This window comes from Cetorhinus maximus, chromosome 21 (assembly GCF_964194155.1).
Source record: "Cetorhinus maximus chromosome 21, sCetMax3.hap1.1, whole genome shotgun sequence".
Taxonomy (NCBI): Eukaryota; Metazoa; Chordata; class Chondrichthyes; order Lamniformes; family Cetorhinidae; genus Cetorhinus; species Cetorhinus maximus.
In genome coordinates this window covers 58,479,375-58,493,320 of record NC_135899.1, presented here as the reverse complement: position 1 = coordinate 58,493,320, position 13,946 = coordinate 58,479,375, and the positions used below count along the sequence as shown (strand labels likewise).

Genomic DNA, 13,946 nt, shown 5'->3' with positions numbered 1-13,946 from the left:
TCGAAAAGCCACCATCCTGCCCGCTACCGCACTTAGTGCAAATCTGGGGTGATTCTGCCCAGTGTTTCTAATTGGTACTTGGACATTTGTATCAATCAGTCACACAACCATCAGTAATTAGAATATTTACAATTTATAACATCAAATCGAAGCTAATGCTCACCAGAACCTAGTTATAAATTCATTTGAATATAAATATTCATACAGGGCAGAATTTTCTGTCTGTCGGGCAGGCCGGTGGGGAGCAGGCGTGGCCCGCAATTGGCTGCATGCCGCCATTTTACGTGGGCGGGCCACTTAAGGCCCGACCAGCGTGCCGCATGTCTAGTAGCGCTCAGCGCTACCTGTGCGGGCGGAGGGAGGAGGGAGAGTCAAGGCCTGCGCTCTTTCGCGCATGCACGCGACAGAGCGCAGAAATCTCCGAGGCACAGAGTTGCCTCAAGGAGCTTAAGTTCAGGTTGAAGGTTTCAAATAAAGATGGATAAATTTGTTTTAGACATGTCCCCTCATGTGACAGTGTCACATTAGCTGGAACATGTTTACAAATTGTGAAAAAATGTTTTATTTATTTAAGAAAACGTTCAGGAAACCTCATCCCACCTGTGAATGAGGTTTCCTGAAAAACACAAAGGCCGCTTGGGCTCTTCGCCTGCCCGCCAACCTTAAGGGTGCATTGATAATTAGTTTTATTGGTTTTTTAATGGCCTTAACGGGCCTTTGACAGTTTGGCCGGCATGCGCCCACCAAATAAAAGATCTGAATTACGGGTGGTGACATTGGGACGCACGCCCAATACCACCACACGTCAGTTTACACGTCAGTGTGCTGGGCCCGCCCCCACACACCAACGTGAAAATTCTGACCATAAATTTCATTTTGAGTGAGCTAAAATGGGAATGCCTGTCTCTCTCAGCTTACTGCACTTTCTAAAGTAAAAAAACAGTCTTTCTTCAGGAACAATGATTGCTAGATAAGAGAAAATCCATATTGTTCACTTCTTACTATACCAGTGCTCACATGACAACAATAACAAAATGACTAACTAATCATAATAATCAATCTCAATCAATTAGTCTACAACAGGCTCATAATGACATAAGAAAATCCCCAGTGTATAAACATATATACAAAAATGTTGGCATAAATGCATTCATCCACCCACATCACAGGCAGACGTAAATCAAATTACAATGAGGGAAATATGGCTCTTCAATACACAGCACTGATACACCACTCTACAGTGCTGGTAAAATGAGTTGGTAACGTGGCAAAGCATGTTTAGTAGAAAGATGCATCACTTTGCATGGAAGTTAAAATCCCATTTTCTGCTCTATTGTAGGGGAAGATCTATGTATCGAAAAGTAAAACGACAGATCCAAGCAATTATGCTAAAATCATCACTGCCAGAACAGTGAACAAATCACGGCAGCTGTCTTGGTACTGGAATGGTGCAGGGAAAACTCTTTACCTATATTTAGTATCCAATCCCTCAGCAACAAGGAGAACTTGCTGTGTGTTGATTCATGGGTCAAACCTTTTATGTTATTACCAGCAATGGTTGGATAATGCGAGAAGTTATGAAACCATCTTTCAAGAGACTGAGGGAAAAGCAACTTCCTCTAGGTTGAAATAATTGGGAAGAACATTCTTGACGCAAAGGTAGAACACGAAAAAAAATTACAGCCCACTTCTGCATGGAGTTCCACATCATTATGGAAGACTAACTTTCAGACATTTCAACATTCGCTGTGAGGAGGAATTAAAATGTTAGACTGGTGCAACAGTTGTCATGTCTGAAGCAACCTGAATGTGCACCTGATATACTCTGCCTGATGCGATCATTGGGTACAAACTATTGAAACATATTCCATTGGTGAAAAAGCAGTAACATAGTGGTAGTGTTACTGGATCAATAATTCACCAGCCTAAACTAATGCTGCAGAGACACGAGATCAAATCCCAACGTGGCAGCTGAGAGAATTTAAAATTCAAGTAATTAAATATGGAATAAAATCTTACTCCCAGTAATAATGATAAAGGAACGAGAAAAACGTTGTGAAAACACATCTGGTTCATTAATGTTTGCTGTCCTTACCAGGTTTGGCCTGCATGGGATTCCATGACCTTCAGCAATGTGGTTGAATCTTAACTGCTCCCTTAAGTGGCCTATCATGTTACTCGATTGTGGCTACCTGCTATGGAAATGTTGAAGAAGAATGCAAGTAGACGGACCCAGCATTGAGTCAGGCACTGGAAATGACAAAGACACACCCTGCCCTGCCAACTCTGCAAAGTCCTCCTCACTAACATTTAGGGATTTCTACCAATATTGGGAGAACTGTTGCACAGACTAGTCAAGCAACTCTATCACCGGTCCATCATCAGGGCAGACCCAGCAGAGGTGGTGGCACAATGTTATACAAGGAGGAGGGAATGGCCATGGGAGTCCTCAACACTGACTCTGAATCCCATGAAGACTCATGGCATCAGGCCAAACATGGTCAAGGAAACTTCCTGCTGATTACTACCACTCGCTATCCCTCAGCTGATCAATCAGTGCTCTTGAATATTGAACACCACTTGGAAGAAGTATTGAGGGTAGCGAGGGCACATAAAGGTCTCTGGGTACAGTGGGACTTCAATGTCCATCACCAAGATGGGCTTGGTAAGACCAAGCTGGCTAAGTTCTGTAGGACAAATCTACATGACTGGGCCTGTGGCAGGTGGTGAGAGAACCAAATAGGGGGAAAATTCTACCTATTTCAGGCGCACATGTTCATGACATGAATGTGCCGAGTTCCAGAGGGGAGGTAAGAGTGACTGCCCTTGACACAAAGGCAGCATTTGACCAAGTGTGGCATCAAGGAGTCCTAGTAAAATCGAATTCAATGGGAAAACTCCACTGGTTAGAATCATGCCCAGCACAAATGATGATGGTTTGGTTATTATTGGCCAATCATCACAGTCCCAAGAATTGCTCCAGGAGTCTCCCACGGCACTTTTCTAGGCTCAACCATCTTCAGCTGCTTCATCAATCACCTTCCACCAGACCTAAGCTCCCTGATAATTGCAATGTTCAATATCATTCACAACTCCTCAGATCTGGACAGATCTCTCCAACAAGATCTGGACAACATTTGGGCAAGGACTGGACAACAATCAGGCTTGGGCTGATAACGGCAAGTAACATTAAAATCTGGAATTAAAAATCTAATGATGACCATGAAACCATTGCCAATTGTCGTAAATACCCATCTGGTTCACTAATATCCTTTAGGGAAGGAAATCTGCCGTCCTTACCTGGTCTGGCTTACATGTGACTGCAGACCCATAGCAATGTGGTTGACTCTTAAATGCCCTCTGAACAAGGGCAATTAGGGATAGGTAATAAATGCTGGCCTAGCCAGCAATGCCCACATCCCATGACTGAATAAAAAAAAAATTTGTGCCACACAAGTGCCAGGCAATCACCATCTGCAATGAGAGAGAATCTAACTATCTGCCCTTGACATCCAATGTGTCACTATTGCTGAATTCCCCACTAACAACATCCTGGGGTTTACCGCTGACCAGAAACTAAACTGGTCTAGCCATATAAATACTGTGGCTACAAGAGCAGGTCAGAGGCTAGGAATTCTGCAGCAAGTAACTCACCTCCTGACTCCCCAAAGCCAGTCCACCATCTACAAAGCACAATAAGCCAGGTGTGATGGAATGCTCTCCACTTATCTAGGTGCGTGCAGCTCTAACAGAATTCAAGAAACTCAATATCATTTAGGACACAACAGCTCACCTAACTGACACCCCACAGGGCTCCTTAAACATTCACTCCCTTCACCACTGGCATATTTGACAGCCATGCGTACCACATGTAAGATACACTGCAGCCACTCACTGAGGCTCCTTTGAAGCACCTTCAAAACTTACGACCTCTACCAACCAGAAGAACAAGAATAGCATGCGCATGGAAATACTACCACTGAAGTTCCCCTGAAAGCTACACACCATCCTGACTTGGAACTTTATCACCATTCTTTCACTGTCACTGGGTCGAAATCCTGGAACTCCCTTCCCAACAGCATGGGGTGGGGTGTACTCCCACCCACATGGACTACAGTGGTTCAAGGAGGCTGCTCACTAAGGCCTTCTCAAGGGAAATAAAGGCTGGCCCTGCAGGCAAGGCTTACCTCCCATGAATAAATAAGTTTTTAAAAATTCCTCTAACAATGGCAAATTTCACCTTAGTAAGAACAGAAATTCATCAGCAAAGAATGTTGTGGCATCATGGAACAATTGTACAAGCATAACAACATATGAAGACTTTTACAAACATTTTTTTTAAAAAGTGAATTTCTTGCAAAAATAGGTTTACAGGTAGTTATGAAAAGCATTTATCTCAAAACAGAGAGAAAGAAGTTTTACTTCAATGTAAAATAACCTTGATTTGTGTAAACAGTACCTTGTCCTTAAGTTTTCCTGATGTGGCTGACCATCATAAATTGACAGTACATCAAAGTCTTCCTCCAAAGCAAATGACTGAAATGCCAATTGTATTCTGTTCCGTTCTTCAGTGATAACCGTCCAGGTGCAGTTGGCATAATTTGGATACCCATATGGAAATCCTGGGCTATCGATAGTTCCATTAGGATCACGTAATGTATCACCACAGTTCTGACCTGAAACACAAATTTACATATTTTGATATTGAAAACATTTAATTGGCAAAGAAATATAAAATAGAACATGAGTAAACTAGCAAAAGGCATGAAACAGGTTGGAAAAGCTTCCATGGGTATGCAAAAACAAGATATTAGTGAAAATAAACATAGACCCCTTTGAAGCAGAGACAGAGGAAATTATAATGGGAAATAAGGAAATAACAGAGGCATTAAACCAATACATTAGGTGGAATTTTACTGCCTTAATTCTTAAACAAGGAATGGGACCATTTGCGGCTCCTGATCACGATTGTTTATGAAGTCTGCCTGCCAACGTGACCTTACTGGAGCCGGTCAATTAACAGGCCACCACCGTGAGACCTGTCCAATTTAGAATGGTGGGTGGGATTTGCAGGTGAGAAGGCCAATGGAAGCAGCCGAGGCTGTGGGCATCCAGCAGAAGAGATGGGTGCTGCTGATGTAGGCGGAAGACTGTGAGTGCACCTCAAGATGAAGGTGCCCTCTGGAGATGTCAAATAAAGGTTACATAAACTGTGGCCACAGCTTCCAGGCCATAATTATGGAGAGGGAACCCCTCAGCAGGATGGCCTGTCCCACAACATTAGCCCTCTAGTGTCCGAGGCTCCAGCATAATTAATTTGTTCCTAAAAGAGCATTTATTTGCCCCTAATAAGCTACTTGCCACTGCCAGGCACGTGGCACATGCCGGTATCACCCCACCTCTGGCAGGATTATTTGGAGGTGGGAACACATCAGGTCTTCTACACAACGTGCACATTTCAAAAATTCCAGGGCCTCCCGTCTCCAAATCCACCTATGTGCAGGTGATAAGCTTTCACCCTGTCTTCATTGTAGAAGCAACAAAATAAACAACCTTTCTGGAAATGCTGGGAACCAAGGGTCTAGTAAGAATGAAGAACTTAAAGAAATGAATATTAATAAAGAAATGGTACTGGAGAAATTAATGGGACCAAAAGCCGATAAACCTCATAGACCTGATGACCTACTTCCTACGGTTATAAAAGATGTGGCTACTGAGACAGTGGATGTATCATTTTGATCTTCCTGAATTCCCTAGATTCTAGAACTGTTCCAATAGATTGAAAGGCAGCAAATTTAACCCTGTGATTCAAGAAAGATGGGAAGGAAAAACAGGGAACTAATGGCCCATTATCCTAATAACATTATGAGACAAAATCCTAGAATCTATTATTAGAGGCCTGGTAACAGGTCAGTATGGTAGCCCATGGGATTGGGAGTAATATATTAACACGGTCTGATGATTGGTTAACAAACAGAAAATACAGAGCAAGAATAAATGCATCATTTTCAGGTTGGCAGCCTGCAAATAGTGAGGTATTGCAAGGATCAGTGCTTAGGCCAGTCTATTATCTAGATCAATGATTTAGATGAGTTGACCAAGTGTAATATATGAAAATTTGCTGACAATAAAATGTTAGGTGGGGAAGTAAGCTATGAGGAGGATGTAAAGAAGCTGCCAAAGCATTTAGATAGGTAAAGTGATTGGGCAATAACATAAAAGATGGATTATACTGTAAAGAAGTGTAAAGTTATCCATTTTGGTAGGAAAAATAGAAAAGCAGAATATTGCTTCAACGATGAAAGACTGGGAAATGTTAGAAGAGGAACCCGTGCGTCCTTGTATACAAATCATATGCATTTACAGCAAACACTAGCAAAGCAAATGGTATGTTAGCCTTTATTACAAAGGGATTGGCGTATAATAGTGAAGAAACCTTAATACAAAAATACAGGACCTTGGAGAGACCATTCCTGGTGTACTGAGTACAGTTTTATTCTCCTTGCCTAAGAAGGGATATAGTGCCTTTGAGGGAGCGCACCTTAGGTTTACTAGACTGATTTCTGGGAGAAGGAGATTCTCCTATGAAGAGAAATTGAGTAAACTAAGCTATATTCCCTAGAGTTCACAAAAAAGAGAGGTGACCTTGCACAGGAACAGGAGAGCGAGCCCATCCTGAGTGGGGCACAGCCAGAGTGGGTATTTGGAATTTGGTGCAAAGCGGGAATTGAACTGGTAAGTCTTTCTCTTTCTCTTTAACTTCTCTTTAATTTTTGTAAGTTCAGTCGTCTAGTTAAAAGGTTGATAAGGTATCTGACTCAGCTGACTGTCAATCACCTGAAGCCTGATTAGGGCCTGAATAGGTGTTAATTAATATTTGAAGCTTAACTAGTGGTGAGTCAAGTCAGCCCTATTTAAGAAAGGGACTATCTAGAAGCACACTACAGTGTGCTTGCACAGGAACAGGAGAGTGAGCACATTCTGAGTGGGGCATAGCCAGAGTGGGTATTCGGAATTTGGTGCAAAGCGGGAATTTGGTGCATAGGGGTTGAGGTGCTCTTTGCATTTTTTCCTTGCTATCCAACTTCTTAAATCTTCAGAGCGTCCTGCAGCAGTAGAGGCTACAATGGAAAGGAATCACTGGTAAGTAGTGGGTAAGGTATTTACTACTTTAATTGCTTATAGTTTAAGGTCTTTTTGTGGTTTACAGTTTGTATACTCTACAGTAACGAGGATCAGGAAAGAAGGGCCCTCGAGTAATTGACTTAAAAGGTTTAATTTTAAAGGGATAAGTCATGGCAGGAGCGCTCAAAGCCGTGGTGTACTCCTCGTGCTCCATGTGGGAAGCCAGGGACATTTCCAGTGCCCGGGACCAGCATGTGTGCAGGAAGTGTGTCCAGCCGCAGCTCCTGGAAGCTCAGATTTCAGAGCTGGAACGGCGGCTGGGGACACTGTGGAGCATCCATGAGTCTGAGAGCGTCGGGGATAGCATGTTTAGAGAGGTGGTCACACCGCAGATGAAGGGACTTGAGGAAGGAAGGGAATGGGTGACTACCAGGCAGTCCAAGAGAAATAGGCAGGTAGTTCAGGAGTCCGCTGGGGTCCCGCTCGCAAATCGGTATTCCATTTTGGAGGCTAATGAGGGTGCTGGTTCCTCCAGGGAGTGCGGACAGAGCCAAGCTTCCGGCACCACAAGCAGCCTGTCTGTACAGGAGGGGAGGAAGGGAGGAAGAGCAATAGTAATAGTGGATTCTATAGCTAGGGGAACAGATAGGTGCTACTGTGGCTCTCAACGTGACTCCAGGATGGTAAGTTTCCTCCCTGGTGCCAGGGTCCGGGGTGTCACTGAACAGCTGCAGGGCATCCTAAAGGGGGAGGGTGATAAGGCAGAGGTCATGGTACATGTTGGTACCAATGACATAGGTAGAAAGAGGGATGGGGTCTTGCATCAAGAATTCAGGGAGTTAGGCAGTAGACTAAAAAGCAAGACCTCTCGGGTTGTAATCTCCGGATTACTCCCAGTGCCACGTGCTAGCAAGTTCAGAAGTAGAAGAATAGCACAGATAAATACCTGGCTTAAGAGTTGGTGCAGGAGGGAGGCTTTTAGATTCCTGGATCACTGGGACTGTTTCTGGGGAAGGGGGGATGTGTACAAGCGGGACGGTTTACATCTGAACCAGAGTGGGACTAACATCCTTGCGGGCGGGTTTGCTAGTACTGTTGGGAGGAGTTTAAACTAATTCGGCAGGGGGAGGGGACACAGAATGTTAGCAGAATAGGGACACATCATAATACAGTAAAACAATCAAGTCAGAGAGAGTACAGCTGCAATAAGCTTCAAGGGAGTAAGGCAAGGCTGGATGGCCTCTACTTTAATGCCAGGAGTATTACAGGTAAAATGGATGAGTTAAGGGTGAGGATTGACACGTAGAATTATGATATAGTAGCCATCACTGAAACATGGTTGAGGGAAGGGCAGGATTGGCAGTTCAACATTCCGGGATATAGAACCTTCAGGCGAGACTGGGTAGGGGGTAAAAGAGGAGGCGTTGCATTAGTAGTTAAGGAGTCAATTACTGTAAGGAGAGATGATATCTTGGAGAGGGCATCGAATGAAGCTTTGTGGGTAGAGTTTAGGAATAAAACAGGGGCAGCCACATTATTAGGTGTTTATTATAGACCCCCAGATTGTCAGCGGGAAATTGAGGTGCAAATATGTGCACAATTTGTGGAGGTGTGTAAAAATAATAACAATAGGGTAATTATATTAGGTGATTTCAACTTTCCCAACATTAATTGGGATAGACATAGTGTTAAGGGCTTGGATGGAGTGGATTTCTTGAAATTTGTACAGGAGAACTTTTCAGGTCAATATGTAGAGGGTCCAACAAGGGGCAGTGCATTGCTGGACATAATTCTGGGGAATGAAGCCGGACAGGTGGCTGAGGTGGTGGTGGGCGAGCATTTTAGCGATAGCGACCACAACATGGTACAGTTTAAGTTTGTTATGGACAAAGAAATCGACAAGTTGCAAAAAAATGTTTTGGATTGGGGGAGAGTGGATTTTAGTAAAATAAGGCAGGACCTGGCCAAGGTAGACTGGGAACAGTTACTTGTGCGGAAATCTACTGAGGAACTGGAGGGGGGTGGTGTTCAAAAAGGAAATGGGGAGGGTACAGGCTCAACATGTTCCCTCTAGGGTGATAGGAAGGAGTAACAAGCCAAGAGAACCATGGATGACCAGAGATATTCAGGTTACGATGAGAAGGAAAGGAGAGGCTTTTAGCAGGTACATGGGAAGCAAATCAGCAAAGGCATTAGTGGAGTACAGACAGTGCAGGGTGGAGCTCAAGAAAGCAATTAGGAGAGCAAAGAGGGAATATGAGAAAACTCTGGCTGGTAAAAGTAGGGAAAATCCCAAGATATTCTATAAGTATATCAATAGGAAGAGGATAACCAGGGAAAGAGTAGGGACCAAATAAGGGACCAAGGGGGCAATCTATGGGTGGAGCCAGAGGATATCGCTAGAGTGTTGAATGAATACTTCAAGTCTGTCTTCACCCAAGAGAATGAGGATGAAAGTATCGAACTCAGGGAGAGAGACTGCGAGGTTCTTAAGCAAATTGATATGGGAGTGACAAGGTATTGGAGGTGTCGGCAGGCTTAAAAGTGGACAACTCTCCAAGTCTGGATGATTTTTGTCCCAAACTGCTGAGGGATGCAAGGGAGGAGATCGCAGGGGCTCTGACCCAAATTTTTAATTCCTTTGTAGCCAGGGGGGAGGTGCCAGAGGACTGGAGAACAGCTAATGTGGTTCCGCTTTTTAAGAAGGGTTGTAGAGATAAACCAGGGAACTAAAGGCCAGTGAGTCTCACGTCAGTGGGAGGGAAACTATTGGAGAAATTTCTGAAGGAGAGTATCTATCTCCACTTGGAGAGGCAAGGTTTGATCAGGGATAGTCAGCATGGCTTTGTCAGAGGGAGGTCATGCCTAACAAATTTGATTGAATTTTTTGAGGAGGTGACCAGGCGTGCAGATGACGGTAGTGCAGTTGATGTAGTTTATATGGATTTCAGCAAAGCCTTTGACAAGGTCCCACATGGGAGACTTATAAAGAAGGCAAAGGCACACGGGATACAGGTTAATTTGATAAGGTGGATTCAAAATTGGCTTACTTGTAGGAGGCAGAGGGTGATGACAGAAGGATGGTTTAGTGACTGGAAGCCAGTGTCCAGTGGCATACTACAGGGATCTGTGCTGTGTCCCCTATTATTTGTCATTTATATAAACAACATAGATGACTATGTGGGGGGTAGGATTAGTAGGTTTGCGGGTGACGCAACGATTGGCCGGGTGGTTAACAGTAAGATTGAGTGTCTTGGGCTACAGGAAGATATAGACAGGATGGTCAAATGGGCAGATAAGTGGCAGATGGAATTTAACCCTGAAAAGTGTGAGGAAGGAGTAATTTGACAAGGAAGCATTCAATGAACGGCGTGGCACTAGGAAGTTCTGAGGAACAAAGGGACTTTTGTATGTGTGTCCATAGATCTCTGAAGGCGGAGAGGCATGTTAGTGGGGTGGTGAAAAAGGCATATGGGACACTTGCCTTTATCAATCGAGGCATAGATTACAAAAGTAGGGAGGTCATGTTGGAGTTGTATAGAACCTTGGTGAGGCCACAGCTGGAGTACTGTGTGCAGGTCTGGTCGCCACATCATAGGAAGGATGTGATTGCACTGGAAGGGGTGCAGAGGAGATTCGCCAGGATGTTGCCTGGGATGAAACATTTAAGTTATGAAGAGAGGTGGGATAGACTTGGGTTGTTTTCGTTGGAGCGGAGAAGACTAAGGGGCAACCTGATCGAGGTGTATAAGATTGAGGGGCATGGATAGGGAGCAGCTGTTCCCCTTAGTTGAAGTGTCAGTCACAAGGGGGCAGAAGTTCAAGGTGAGGGGCAGGAGGTTTAGGGGGGATGTAAGGAAAAACTTTTTTACCCAGAGGGTGGTGACGGTCTGGAATGCACTGCCTGGGAGGGTAGTGGAGGCGGGTTGCTTCACATCCTTTAAGAAGTACCTGGATGAGCACGTGGCATGTTATAACATTCAATGCTATGGGCCAAGTGCTGGTAAATGGGATTAGGTAGGTAGGTCAGGTGTTTCTGACGTGAAGGTGTAGACTTGATGGGCCGAAGGGCCTCTTCTGCACTGTGATTCTGATATTCTGTGATCTCATTGCAACATATAAAATTTGTAGAGGGCTTGAGAGGATAGAGGCTGGGATGTTTCCCCTGATTAGGGAGTCTAGAACTAGAGGTTACAGTACAAGAATAAGCAGTTGGCCATTTTGGACTGATTAGAAGACATTTCTTCACTCACAAGGTTGTGAATCTTAGGAATCCTCTACCCTAGAAAGCTATGGATGCTAAGTCATTGAGTATACTCAAATTAGGGATTGATAGATTTATGCACGCTAAGGAAATCAAGGGATATGTGGATAGTATGCGAAGGGTAAACTGAAGTTCATTAACCATGGTCGTATTAAATGGCAGAGGAGACCCTAAGGGCTGTAATGCCTTCTCCTGATCCTATTTGTATATTCTTATGTTATGCTCCACCACTTTTCTTAACTTACCTACTTCGAAAATAAAATATACCTGTATATAAAATAGGGTATTACACTGTAGGAAAACAAAGTGTATAATTTCTCTGTATCATGCTATGAAGCATTTAAGCAGAGCTAAAAAATTGTACAATTTGGTCAGCTAACTTACAAGAAAACAGAAATATGGGATGTTGACTGAGATTCAATGACATGGCTGAGGAGGAAACATAAGTCAGTGGAAAAAAAAAACATGAATTGAAATGGAAAAATTTGCTGTTTAAACTTTATTCCCAGCCACACTTCATCTCTTTTTGCATTACACCAATTGAATTTGAATGAGCCATAGGCATTCTACGCCATAGCTTTTGCCAATAGTGGTGCTCAGAGGCATGCAGGAACAATACAGGGGTAATGCCAAGGCTTAACTCTCCACTGACCAGAAAGAGTGTGACTCGAATCAGGAACCTAGCAGAATTAAGGATAAGAAGGTCAAAAACAAAACTTCATATTGGTACTCAAATACATGTGGCATTGTACCATTGGCTTGACTTTTTAAATCAAATTACACATCACTGTTCTATTTTTTTTTACACTAATCTCAATGTCAAGCTGAGAAGACATTAAAATGCGAGAAAATAATTATTCCGGAAGTAATACAAACCAATTAATTTGAAATTGAGATGGATTTAATCTATTACTGCATTTTATGAGGCTGAAACATATCCTAAAACAAACACATTTTGACCAAATGCTACTTGTAATTATTTTCCTTATATTTGCAATTGACTGCAGATTTTCTCCCAATTTATATTATTTTATCAGTGGAAACTTGCCCCGGCTCCAGTATTGGGTGTTATGATGTGGCAAATGATGTGTGCCAGGCGGATCAAATCCACGAGGGAAACTTGATAATGCCGTCACAACGATTTTATAATTTGTATTTTATTTCGAGATGCATGCCCTGAATTCAGAAGTAAAAAGTCCACCAAGACTTAGCGGTTTCTTTAGAAAATTAAATTATACCTTTATTAGCAAAAGAAAAGATTTCAAGCACATACATAGGTCTACAAATTACCTATATAATAACTCCTAAAACCCCTAATTAATCTGGCTTCCAGCTACACCCCCATTAAGGTAACATTACAAAACAAATAGATTTAAACAGATTCTAGCAAATCAACACAATATCCTGAACAGTAGAATTCAAAGTGGTTTTTCCAGCCTCGGTTTCTGTAGACTGAATGCACAATACTGGAGGCTTTTCACACTTCCGGTAGATCTTACAATGCTTTTTCTGACACATAGCCTCACTTCCCTTTATACATATTTCTCCCTTTTAATGCAAATTCCATTGTTCCCCTATGTCTTTGGAATTTAACCTTTCTCAATATAAATCATTGCATTGGGTTAATATTGTCAGTAACCTTTGGGGAAAATAAACACACTGCTTGGACTAGCTTTTCTGGCTAGGTGTAGCATCCTACCATCTCTTTTAAATTCAAACAACTCTGATTCAACTAAAAATGCAAATTCTTCTCACCTCACATTTTAAAACTTCAACTATGTTTACATATTTAGAATTTCAAACCTAGCTTATTTTGATGAGTCAAAGCCTCCAGACCAGCTGTCTCCAATTCAGTTAAATCACACACACACACACAGAAAATATCCAAACCCCACTATTAATTTACTTTTACAATAAATCACATAATACTATGAGAATTATTATACTTTCGTGACATAGGTTTGTTTTTTTGGACTTGGCCAAAATAGATGTCTTTCTCGTTTGACGTCCCCCAACCTTATAAATCTATTACTTGATGTTTACACTACAAAATTGTGCCAAGATTTATTCACTGAACAACAATTGTCCTAAGGTCAGCAATCTACCACTGCCGGTATCAGATTATGACAATAAGGAGCAATAAGAAAGGTACTGCATTCTGAAGCTTCAAAACTTTGTGCCAGAGGACTGAATTGGACTTTGTGCTGAAGCAATGAGTTTCCAACTTAAACCACACTATCAAGACAAAGAACCAGTGGTGGAATCAGTACAAAGAGAAAGCAAGTTGAATAGCCAGATATTCAAGCATTTGATCATATGCAAAAATCACAAAGAAACATTCCTACAACATCTTGGAATAGTTTCCAACTCTGCATCAAAAACTGTTTGTGTTGTGCGGTAACAATAAAGAAAGATATGTAATTAAGGGCACATAGCAATGTTCTATCATCATAGAAATATTTATTAAAAACTTGATTAATTTATGTTATGACATAAAATGATTACATTTTAAACAGTTTCTTTTAATTCAAGGTAAAATTGGGTACATCGGAGAGGG

At 42.4% G+C, this 13,946-nt stretch overlaps 1 protein-coding gene across 1 annotated transcript in view; it reads right to left on the bottom strand.

The window, feature by feature from the left end:
• csmd2 (CUB and Sushi multiple domains 2) overlaps positions 1–13,946 on the bottom strand; it is a 1,856,113-nt gene that overhangs the window by 1,755,759 nt on the left and 86,408 nt on the right. Inside the window, exon 3 of the mRNA XM_078566065.1 lies at positions 4,460–4,676. Within this exon, the coding sequence (XP_078422191.1) occupies positions 4,460–4,676 (217 nt within the window). The remainder of the gene's footprint in view (positions 1–4,459; positions 4,677–13,946) is intronic.